Raw genomic sequence first — 12,522 nt, 5'->3', positions numbered from 1 at the left:
GGGACCCCAGGAAAAGTGCTGGTTGAGCCAGCCACCCTTTGTGTGCTCCGGGAATCGGACAGAGCTCTGGGGTCAGGGAAGACTTCTGGGGTGAGATCACCCTTGGCTGAGTTTTGGAGAATGTTAAAATTAGCTCCACAAAGCAGTGGGAATAGCTGGAGGGGAGGCTTGGAGGTGTGAAGCGGCATGATGTACTGTCTCCAGGAGCCAGGTCCTGGTGGCTGTAGTGAAGACACCTTCAGAGAAAAGCCCATGGGGCTCCGGGGCTGAGCTGAATTTGATTTGGTGGCTGAAAGTTACAGCCGAAGCCTTCCTACTTTGCCTTCCTTTCTGATCTTCACGGAGTCACCTTAACTCTCTCTCCTTGTTCTTAGGAGTTTCCTTAACCCCCTCTTCTTAAGGTCTCGCCTAACCTCTTCCTCTCTTCCCACAAAGAAGGAGCTTCTGTTTCCTCTTCTGTTTCCTCTTCCTCCCCATCACTCACTGCTGACACCCTTCCCTCCAAGGCCTCCTTACCACCACCCTCCCTCCACCGCCGTGCACAACACTGACTCATGGAGATTAAACCTTCAGGCCACCATTTGGACAGCATAACCACTTTATACGGCATGAAGAATGCCAGGGTACAAATTGTGTGCACAGATGCAAATTACTGGTAGCCTGGTTGAGAGTCTGTTTATCCGCATAAATGTCTTGGCTCCTCCCTGCACGAGAGTCCGGGCACCTCACCTGGCTGCCCGCCCCCCACCTTCCTTACGTGCCTCTAACTTGATTTGAAAAAGTTCCTTTAAAAAAGTTTTTTTAATATATTTTTTTAAGATTTTGTTTTTATTTATTTTTATTTTTTAATTTTATTTTTTAAAATTCACATCCAAATTAGTTAGCGTATAGTGTTTAATATTTATTTTTGAGAGAGAGAGAGAGAGAGAGAGAGAGAGAGAGAATGAGCGGGGGAGGGGCATAGAGCAAGAGAGACACAGAATCCAAAGCAGGTTCCAGGTTCTGAGCTGTCAGCACAGAGCCTGATGCGGGGCTCGAACTCACACACCGCGAGACCATGTCCTGAGCTGAAGTTGGACGCTCAACTGACTGAGCCACCCAGACACCCTGAAAAAGTTCCTTTTAAACTGACTCTTTTGGGTCCTTTTGAAACCAGTCTTTGTGAAGTCCTAAGTCAAACCAGCTATCCAGACTCCACACCTAAGTCCCTTGGACTAAAACTTTTTTAGTCCTTAGACACCTAACCATCCCATTTACCCTTCCTTCCTTCCTTCCTTCCTTCCTTCCTTCCTTCCTTCCTTCTTTTCTTCCTTCCTTCTTGATTGCCTGCCTTCACTTATACATTCTTCAAATATTTCTCTAACTCTTGCTCTTTACCAACTCCTATGCCAGGCACTGAGATACGAAGATCAGTAAGATTGGGCACCTGGGTGGCTCAGTCATTAAGCATCTGATTTAGGCTCAAGTCATGATCTCACAGTTTGTGAGTTCAAGTCCCACATCGGGTGAGCCTCAATTCTTTCTCTCTTTCTCTCTCTCTCTCTCTCTCTCCAACTGCCCCCTGCTCAATTGTGAGCTCTCTCTCTCTCAAAAAGAAAAAAAATCAGTAAGATCTAGCCTCCCCTCAAGGAGCATACCGTCTAGATGGAAGAAATGGTGAAATGGCCATGTCAACAAACAGGCATAATAAAGTGTGCCTGGAAAGGTAATGGGGTGCAGTCGATTCTAACTGAGGTTGGGCTCAGGGAAGTCTTCACAGTTAACCCTTGGATTATTTCTGGAAAGCTAGGTAGGAGATCTCCCGGGAGACAAGGGTGGGGAAGTATCTTCCAGGCAGAGGGAACCACCCGAGCAAAGCCCAGAGCCTTGCGCCCAACACCATTTTTTGGAACTGCCAATAGTGTGTTGAGAATTAGTTGTGGTGTTCATTTGCACCAGGTAAAAGGAGGATGAGGGAGAGTGTGGGGATGGGGCAAGGTTATTTGGGGCCAAAAGAGGACGTCTGGGCTGATAAGGAAGTCAGAGAGAGAAGCGAGGTGAGCCACAGGGCTGTCTGAGTCATTGCAGGCTTTGCCAAAGGTAGAGGTCATGGGAGGGTGTCTCAGGAGTGCAGAGGTGCTATGTGCCCAGGCTCCTGGCATCCGTGGCCTGGGTTTTCACTAGAAATAGACGGATCCTTAAGCTTGCTTGGTAGGGCTAGACTCTGCAGGTATATGTTAAAATTAAAAGGGTTTTGGGTTGTTGTTGTTTTTTTTTTTTTGCATGAGTCTTAAATTTTATTAATGCTTTCAGTTTGTGTGTCGTTTAAAACAAGATATGTGCTTTAAAAAGCATTCTTTTTTAAAGTTTATTTATTTTGAGAGAGAGAGGGAGAGAGAGAATCCCAACCAGGCTCTGCACTGTCAGCTCATGAACCCATGATGAGCTCGATCCCATGAACCCTGAGATCATGACCTGAGCTGAGATCAAGAGTTGGAAGCTTAACTGACTGAGCCACCCAGGTGCCCCTAAAGAGCATTCTTATACATCCGGCTTTGGCTCAGGTCATGATCTCCCAGTCCGTGAGTTCGAGCCCCACGTCAGGCTCTGTGCTGACAGCTCGGAGCCTGGAGCCTGCTTCGGATTCTGTGTCTCCCTCTCTCTCTCTCTCTCTCTGCCCCTCCCCTGCTCGTGTTCTCTCTCTCTCAAAAATGAATAAACATTAAAAGCAAAAGACATTTGGAAAGTACTATTTGGGAATGCCAGATGTTTTCCTGGAAGAACCGTGGTTTCCAATAGGAAATGCTGATGAAATTAAAAGACATCGGTGTTGTTAAAGAAGACCAGGAAAGGTTTGCACTAGGATCTAGTTCGAGAGGGGTTTCTGCGGAGAGTGGACTCCTACCGGCACAGCTGGCTGCCAGCCTGGGCCTTGGTGGCACAGGCCCCGGCCCGGCGATTCCAGGTGGACCTGGAATCTGGGCTGTCCCCCCCGGTGACCGTCGCCTTTGTTATCTACACGGACCAGGCTGGACAGCGGCGGGTACAGTGTGTGCCCAAGGAGCCCCACTCATTCCAGAGCCGGCTGCCCCTGCCAGAGCCATGGCGGGGACTTCGGGATGAGGCCCTAGCCCAGATCAGCGGGATCCCTGGCTACATCTTGGTCCACACCAGCGGCTTCACTGGTGGGCACCACACCCGAGAGGGTGCCTTGAGCATGGCCCGTGCCACCCCGGCCCAGCGCCCAGTGCCGATGCCTCCCGCAAATCCCCTACCCCGATACAATGCCGTCTGTCTTATAAAAAAAAAAAAAAATTGTGTGGGACCGCGGAGAAGGGCTCCTGTGGGCCTCCGGTATAGGTCGAGTAGATGAAATCAGATAGCATGAATCAAAAGGTTGAGATGGGAGAGAGTTAGCGTGAGCCAGATGACGTGACACATTTTTTTTGGTCAAGGCACGTGACAAGGATTACACAGGTGGCCAGGTTGTATAGACTGCTTTGCTTTTTCATTTGGAAGGTAGCCAAATGTAATATAATTTCCATGTATTGGCATTGATGAATACACGCTATTAGATTAGGGCATTTAGATTTAGGTGGCCAAGTTGTGTGTGCATGCGTGTGCGTGTGTGTGTGTAAGGGGTACGCCCCTGGACAAGGGAAGGTAGGGAGGAGGAACAGCTCATGTTTAATCCCAGGCATCCATCGGTCTGTCTGTCCATCTCTTTATTTATCTAATGGTATCTCTCTGTAGTGCCCTGACCTCAGGGCGGTTTACTCAAAGCCAAAGCTTTTCACTTGACAAAGGAAAGGAAGGGTAGAGAAAAATCAAAACAAGCATAGTAAATGATCCAGCGCAAAGAAGTCCATAGGAGCTAAGAAACACTGAGTCAAATATTAAGCTTCTTACCTTCCTTCCTGGTGTGCTTGTTCAGCATAAGATGTCACACCTCTAAGCAGACAAACCAGCCCCACTGAGCCGTAGCTGACACCCTTGAGCCACAGGACAGGTAGTCCAGCAGCTCTCAAACGTTTTGGGGGCCAGCTCCTCACGGGGCAACAGGTATGTGCCCTGAAGATATCTTTGGCATCTAATATCATTTTTAAAAAAAGATTTAAAAAAATTTTTAAGTGTTTTATTACTTATTTTTGAGGGAGAGAGAGAGAGAGAGAGAGAGAGAGAGAGAGAGAGAGAATGAGTGGGGGAAGGACAGAGAGAGAGGGAGACACAGAATCCAAAGCAGGCTCCGGGCTCTGAGCCATCAGCACAGAGCCCGATGCGGGGCTCGAACTCACGAACCATGAGATCATGACCCGAGCCAAAGTCAGATGCTCAATCAACTGAGCCAGCCAGGCACCCCTGTACTAACATTTTTCAATCTAATTCTTGAATAAGTAGTATGTTTGCTTGGTTCAAAAAGTATCAAAGGGGAAGGGGGAAATCTCCCCAGGCCCTTACTGATTGTCACGTAGGGTTTTTCCAATCCTTTGTGATGACAAAGTTGCAATTATAGAACACTGCCCATCTCCGCAAGTCTGTCTACAGGATATGTTTCTAGAATAGGACTTGCTGGGTCAAAGTGGAAATTTTGATAGGTGATGTCAAATGTCCCTTCCTAGGGTTTGTTACCAATATACATCCCCAACCACCTCACCTGCTTTCCCTCAGCTTGGGCAGCAGAGTGGGTTTTAAATCAGGGTCTGAGGGGCACCTGGGCGGCTCAGTCGGTTGAGCGTCCAACTTTGGCTCAGGTCACGATCTCGTAGTCTGTGGGTTCAAGCCCCCCTTCAGGCTCTGAGCTATTCTGTGTCTCCCACTCTCTCTGTCCCTCCCCCACTCGCACCCTGTCTGTTTGTCTCTCTCTCAAAAAGTAAATAAACATAATTTTTTTTAAAATCAGGGTTTGACGGGCTAATAGGTGAAAAATGGTATATATACCGGCAGAATTTTAATTTGCATTTCTATCACAAGTGTGGCTGTTTTTTAAGACCCATTTGCCTTTGTATTTTCAAACTCATTCGTGTAAAGTGAATTTTCCCAGAAAGTCCAAGCTCAGAGCTCCCCGTGGGTGTTGGCAATGTCTTTGGAATCTTTGGGAAAATATATACCTTTATTTAAAAAATAACTTTCGGCGTTCTTTGAAAATAAAAAAAGTGCCAGCTATGAGTCACCACTGAATGAATGACATGAAAACACCACAGGTTTTTTGAAATTAGCCTTTGGCAAACACAACAGAATCTGAAAAGACTAGAGTCAAGTCCCCAGAAATTCAATGACGCTGTTGAAAGCAGTCTGACCGAGCTTAAATAAAACAGACTCATTAGAGTCTTTGTAAATTTAACATTTTGAGTCTTGTAATAAATATGTTTCCCATGAATCCACCTGTTCCCTACCCCCCCCCCCGCCCCCACAAATAGCACCTATGCTCTTTTTGAGTCTGGAAAGGAGCAAAAAGAAGTCCATAAGTGTTTTCAATCAGCCCTCCCTGCTTCCCAAATATCCCCTATACAGTGGAGCCCTTCCCTGGCGGTCCCCTAATGGACACCAGCCACCACAGGGATTTGGGAACTAGATAAGAGGCAGGGCGTTATTTCTTTCCCCATAGATAGCGAACTTTGCCATGAGGCATAGGCTGGGGGGGGGGGGAGCGTTAGCTCTTGGCACAGCTGGGGTGTGAACAACCGCCTATCCCAGGGAGCAGCTGAGAGTTTTTGTCGTTGTTCATCCTACAGTTAAGATTATGGCCCGTTGACGTATGGGCAGGACCCCGTCCGAGGCTTTCGGAGTGGCCCTCCTCACGGAGCCGGGCCACAGTCCAGGGTGGGGACTGTCTCATCGAGACAGTAGAGTCCCTGATGAATTCAGCTGTTTGCTTCCCCACCCGTCCTTGCCCGGCCCAGCCCAGCTGGGAATGGGCCTGGGAAACTGGCCCGGCTGGTGTGACCTCTAATGAGTGGTTGGGTCATGAGGACCTGGGCCGGCTGGGAGGCGGGAGCCCCCAGGGGTTAATTTGCCCCCATAGTTGCATACTTCTCGGCTGACTCAAGTCTCGGTCAAGCTTCCCCTGCACTCCCCGCCCGCCAGTCCACCCTTGACAACCCCAAGACTCAAACTTTGGACCATTCACGGGCCCGCGAGGCTTGCGGAGGCCTCTGGCTCTGTTTGTGGGCCATTTTGCCAGCCTCGGCCTCAGCTCCCCTTTTCTGTTACTTCCCCCAGAGGTCCCCGGGGCCACAGCCCCTGAGATCAGCTCCTCCCCACAAGGGAAGGCCTTCCAGGCCGGGGACTTGGGGTTCAGGAGGACTTGGGGGGCGGGAGGGCAGCCGTGAGGACGTTTGCTGAGATTCTGGGAAGGGCGCTTTCGGGCCCTGAGCCACTGCTTCTGTTTGTTCCCGACAGCAGACTAGAGAACCCCGGGTGGGAATTCTGACGTGGAGGGGTCCTGCCATGGGGCCCCCAGCCAGCCACCAGTGAGCCCCGCCTGGCTTCGGGTGGGTCACCTGGCAGAGAAGGAGGACGCCTCAGGGCTGGTGACCCCACAGGAAGGGGGAAGCCACCAGCTCTCCATTTTGCTCAGTACCAGCCTGGAGGAGGTGGGGAGGATCTGCTGAGGCTACCGCCAACCCCCACCCGGGGGGTGGGGGGCGCAGCTGTGGTTCCCGAGGGGCCTCCACTGCCTTCTGCACCCTGGCCCGGAACCTGGTGTTCCTGTTTGGGCCCAGCGCTCAGCCCCAGCCTCCCTGGGCCCCCGCCGGGCGGGAGGAGCCAGAGGTGAGAAGGGAGGACGCCCGTCCAGGCCCCGGTCGGCCCAGGGCGGCTGTCAGGCCTGCTTCCTCACCAGCAGCACCCAGGGCAGGATGGCGGCCACCACGGCCACCACGGCGATGAGGGTGATGAGTAGCAGGGCCCGCGAGCGGCAGCAGAAGGCCCGGCGGGAGCTGGGGGCCGGCGAGGCCTCCGACAGCTCGGCCAGGCTGCGCTGGGGCAGCACGCTGTCCTGCTCGCCCAGGGGCATCCCGTGGCGGCTGATGACGAAGACCTGGGGCTCTCGGGCCAGGCCGGGCGGCGGGTCCGAGGGGAGCTGGGCGCCCTGGCTGGGGGGCGGCCTCCAGGCCGTCGGGGAGGCGGCCAGGGGGCCCACGGGCACGGCCAAGGTCTGGGAGCTCCTGTCCAGCATGGAAGCCCAGCGGGAGCTCTTCTTACTGAGGAAGGTGACGTAGCGGCAGATGGGGCAGACGATGGTCCTCTGCACCTGGCCGTCCACGCGGGTGGAGAGCAGGTACTTGACCAGGCAGTCGTGGCAGAACACGTGGCCGCAGCTCAGGGTGCGGCTGGCGCCGTCCAGGTCGCGGAACTTCTCGTAGCACACGGGACACTCGCTGCCCGAGCTGTCCTTGCTCTCCCCTTCTGACATGGCCACTCTGCCGAGGCAGGGCCTTAGCTGTGGGGGGCAGGGGGGAGAAGGGCTGTGAGCACCCCCGTGCCTTTCCCTCCTTCCCAAGTCCCTCCCACACCTCCTGGCCCCTGCCCCAGAGTCTGAGACCTGGAGCCAAGCCCCTTAGGAGGAGACGAGGGAGCATTTCTGGAAGGATGGGGAGACAGATGAGGAGGAACCCCAGCCCCCAGAGACTCTGCAACCAGGGGCGTGGATTGTGATGAAGGCGTGGCCTCCCTGATCCCTCACCCCAACCGTGACATGCATGCGTGGTGAGGTCATCACCTCTCCTCTTCCTGCTTTGATGGCGGAAGCGAAGGCAAGGGGGGAACCCGCTTCCTGGGGGAAGCGGGCAGCTAAACAGATGCTCCCCCCTCCAGATTCAGCGCAGTCTCCAGTATGGGTCTGTACCCAGAGTGGCCATCTTCCAGAAGATCCTCTGCTGTTCCTCTCTCTCTCCCTGCTCGGGGACTCGGCAGGGCCACTGGATTGTACCCAGCCATCGGACTGCATTCCTCTCTGTGCTGAGCGTGGCTATAAAGCAATGACTGTTTTGAAAATAAAGCTCAGAACTTACACATCCAAGTGCCCGCTGGCCCTCTGTGTCGTCACGGCAGGGAGCTGTGGGCTCCTACGTCCACCTGCCACAGCCCACTCATTCTTCAAATTCTTCCTGGGCTGCCTAAGGCAGCTAGAGAACCTTCTGATTAACCCTGGCAAAGGCAGATTTTCACGCTTCGAGGATATGTCTGGTATTTTGGAAATGGCCACAAGTCACTGGGAGACAGGCCTGGTGAGAAAGTACATGAATGATCAAGTGCTGTGATGCTGTTTTGCATTGAAGATACAGAGGGGCCCCCGGGTGGCTCAGTCAGCTAAGCATCTGACTCTTGGTTTCAGTTCAGGTCACGATCTCACGGTTCGTGAGGTTGAGCCCCCCCCCCCCCCCCGTCGGGCTCCGTGCTGGTGGTGCAAAGCCTGTTCGGGATTCTCTTTCTCTCTGCCTCTTTCCGCCTCTCCCCTGCTCGCTCGCTCTCTCAAAATAAATAAACTTAAAAAATGATCTAAAAAAATTAGAAAAATAAACTGAAGATACGGAGTCACCGTAAAGGAACAAGTTAGGTTTTAAATATTATCTGAAAGCAAACGAGAGCCCCCAAAGATGTTTTCAGCAATGGCAGAATTGTTGGATTAAGCACACAGCTTCCCAAATGTTGACTTTGAAGTATGGAAACACCTACTTGGGTACGTGGTGAGGTCCAAGGTTCCTCACTTACAAGTTCCCGGTATCCTAGCTGGGTAGCCTCAACTCATCTAGATCAGCCTCTTTGGAAGGAACTGTGATGACCTGTCATTGACATTTTCTTCCACCAGTGACATAGACAAAGACACCTGGACACGCTGACAAATGGAACTCTGTGGCACCCCCACAACCAAGAGATGACATAATGGGCACAAGGTCAGTTATTAGAAAAGACTATAGTTTCTCAAATCACAAATCTTTTGGAATCGCTCCCCTCTCTTGGCTTGGTTCTGAATACATTTTGCCAAGTTGAAAATGTCCCGGAAGGAAGAAGGAGCAAAAAAACCATGTAAAGGTGGGGACAGGGGACCTGGGACCCTGGAGGCAGCACCGAAATCTTTTCAGAGGTTTTCAAGCTTTGGTCTCTGGGTGATCAATGTGGCCCCCAGGCTGGGTGAGGATTTCAAGTGCTCAGACTCTGCACCTGAGTTCAAATCCTTGATACGCCCATTACTGTCTGTATAGCCTCAGGCAAATTGTTTAACCTGGAGCTTGGGGTTCACAGCACTGCTTTCCTCTCAGAGTTGTTCAGAGCGTTAAGTGAGCCAATGTGACCGAAGAGTCTGGTACACAGTACGTGCTCAACAAGTGGGAGATGTCATTGCTAAGACAGGCGCCTAGCATCTGCCTCCCCCTCCGCCACGCCTCACGAGTTGTTCCTTATTAGTTTTTGAAAAGATTTTAATGCTTATTTATTTTTGAGAGAGACAGAGCGTGAGTGGGGGAGGGGCAGAGAGAGAGGGAGACACAGAATTTGAAGCGGGCTCCAGCTTCTGAGCTGTCAAGCACAGAGCGTGACACGGGGCTCGAACTCACGGAGTGTGAGATCGTGACCTGAGCTGAAGTCGGATGCTTACCCCACTGAGCCACCCAGGCGCCCCAGTTGTTCCTTAGTATGTAGATTACTAAAAAACTAGCACACACCCCTAACAGAGGCCAGCTCCCCTCAGATTAGAATAACTGTACAAGATGATGAAGAGATGATGGGATGGACTGGGCAACAGGTTCAAGGGGAGATCAGGGAAGTGATGGGCAATAGATAACAATTAAGGTGATCATTCCAATGTTTCTCTGTCATTTTTGTTTCTGAACACACTCGCAAATGTCTAAACTGTGCATTATTCTCAAGGATGACCATGATCCTCTTAAGCCAACCAACTACTCACAAATCTCCCTGCATTTCACAACCTCCACAGGCGTATGGTGGCAATTCCATCCATCCATCCACCTGTGTACCCATCCATCCATCCATCCACCCACCCATCAATCCATCCACCTATCCTTCCATCCATCCATCCATCCATCCATCCATCCATCCATCCACCCACACACCCATCCACCCTTCCACCTATCCTTCCTTCCTTCTGTCAATCCATCCATCAGTCCATCCATCAATCCATCCATCCGTCCATCTATCCATCTACCCACACACCCATCCACCCATCCATCTATCCTTCCTTCCTTCCTTCCTTCCTTCCTTCCATCCATCCATCTACCCACACCCATCTACCCACACCCATCCACCCATCCACCCATCCATCTGTCCTTCCTTCCTTCCTTCCTTCCTTCCACCTACCCACACACCCATCCTCCCATCCATCCATCCATCCTTCCATCCATCCAATTATTCAACAAATAGTTCTTGAGCTCCTGCTGTGTGCCACAAACTAAGCTTTGGCATTGAAGATAAGCAGGATCAAGAAGGTCCTTCATGAAACTTTAGAGCCCAGGGCACGTGTATAAATGTTCTTGAAAAAGAGATTAAAAAAAAAAAAGGAGGAATGGTGATTAATAGCTGAAGTTGTTTGGGTCACTGAGAAGTAGGTATCAAGGTATGCAAGAGATTCAAGCAGATGGTTAAGAGAATGTTAGGGGAAGGAAGGACTTTTGAGGTCATTTAGTTAAATCTAGTTTTATAAGGGAGGAGACCAGGTCCAGAGAAGGGGAAGTGACTTGACTGAGGCCACCCAGGAAGATGACAGAGAAGGAGATGACGGAGAGACAGACACGGAGAGAGGAGATTCCATAGATGATATAGAGAGGGTTATTAGAATCAGTAGACGAGTTGGGTGAGTAGCTCTTTAGCTGAGTTGGGAAGCACTATCCTCCCTGAGGTGAGCAGGAGACGGAGGAGGAAAACTCTAATTTTCACTGGAGTTTGAGGAAAAGTAAAAGGGATCCAGGGGTGCAGAAGGACATCCTGGTCCCCACTGGTGGCCTCCCTGGGCAACCTTTTCTTCTTCCCGTGCTTCAGGAGAGCCACACCACCCGTGCCTGGACAGCGCCACCCTCCTCCCCCACCTCCTTCTCACCTCCCTTTCTCGGTCTTTCCCTGCCCTCTCCCTCCTTGCGTCCCTCCCTTTCTCTTAATTCCATTTCATTATTCCTTGAGTTCTTCTCATGGGCCTGACCCTGTACTGGGGTGCTGGGGCCGGGGTGAGGGCACTCAAAGAAATTCAAGGAATGTGCTCTGATTTGGGCACAGACTAGCTCAATAACAACGTAAGACGTTATATGCCCAAAGGCATCCCCGCTGGTGCTTTAGGAAACTGTGGGGAGAGTAGGGTTGGAAAGTCTTCCTAGGTGAGGTGGGACCAGTGTCGACCCAATAATAAATAATTATAACAGCGACCATTTATTGAACACTAATTACGTGCTTGGTATATTATATCTCTTCCTCGTGTAATCCTGACAACAACCGAGGGAGGTAGGTATTATTTCCACTTTACAGATGAAGGGACCGAGGCTCAGGGCTGCAGGAACTTGTTCAAAGCCACACTGCCAGTACAGGGTGGACCCAGGAGACAGGCCAGTACAGGGTGGACCCAGGCCGCCTCTAGTGAGGGTTTGGATATGCCTCCACGGAGGACGGTCCAGACCTTGGTCAACGGAGAGCAAGATGGTGGAAAAGGAGGTCCCAGCCCTCATACCCCCGCAGAAACCCTGATTTAACAAACACCCATGGATAGAAATCCCTTCTGAGAGCTCCAGAATCCAGTTGTATGTGTTAAACACATACAGCCTTCTTATGTCTAGCCTACCTCGTAAAGTGGTTTAAAAAGGAGATGAAACTCGCATCACCTTGGTAGAGACCTTCCTCATAGTGACTCTAAACACGGCTGTCACTCCGGCCACCTGTGAGGCATGGGGAGGACCAGGCTGGCCCAAGGGGAGCTGACCTCATGAAACCCCAGCACCCACAGTAGCAGCCCGTGGTGAGGACTGATGGGGGGTACTGTCAGCCCAGGGGATTCCCGCCTCCCCCACCTTGGGACGAGGAGCCTGTTAGGCAGAGACACGTCTAGGCAGCTGGGCTCCCCTCCTGGTGTCCCAAAGCGAGACCCTGTGGCTTCGGCTGTGACCACTTCCCCACCCCTAGACACTACGCACACACGCACACACACACACACACACACACACACACTCCCACACCCCTGTGCCACTCCAGTTTTGGTCCAGAACCTCGCCAAGCTCTGATTGGATCTCCCTCCTTCCCCGCCCCCAGCCAGTCCCCCAGACTCACTTTGGCTGGGACCAGGGAGAGCAGCGTCCGCCTCTCCACCGCGTCCTCCGCGGAGCAGATCTGAGCCACCCACAGGTGTTGGGCAGACGGCACGTCTTCCTGCTGCTGTCACTGTGACAGCCGCCGCTGAGGCATTTCCTAATGACTGAGCAGGTCGGGAGGACAGTGAAGGGAAGTGAATGTCGCCCAACCCGTTTGAGGCCAGGAGGCTCTTGGCGTTGGCCAGGGGATTGGCAGCTTCTGGAGTCAGGTGATCTTGACGGGGATGCTAGGAGAGGAGCC

At 52.0% G+C, this 12,522-nt stretch overlaps 1 protein-coding gene across 1 annotated transcript; it reads right to left on the bottom strand.

The window, feature by feature from the left end:
- Positions 1 to 6,799: 6,799 nt before the first annotated feature.
- RNF222 (ring finger protein 222) lies at positions 6,800 to 7,393 on the bottom strand. The gene has a single exon (XM_047089803.1). It carries the CDS (start codon positions 7,391 to 7,393, stop codon positions 6,800 to 6,802), a length of 594 nt encoding a protein of 197 aa, XP_046945759.1.
- Positions 7,394 to 12,522: the final 5,129 nt, after the last annotated feature.

The sequence above is a fragment of the Lynx rufus genome, unplaced genomic scaffold, assembly GCF_022079265.1.
Source record: "Lynx rufus isolate CCGP_SWC_20201006 ecotype Redwood Valley unplaced genomic scaffold, mLynRuf1.p SCAF_28, whole genome shotgun sequence".
Taxonomy (NCBI): Eukaryota; Metazoa; Chordata; class Mammalia; order Carnivora; family Felidae; genus Lynx; species Lynx rufus.
This window is presented reverse-complemented; position numbering and strand designations above follow the sequence as displayed.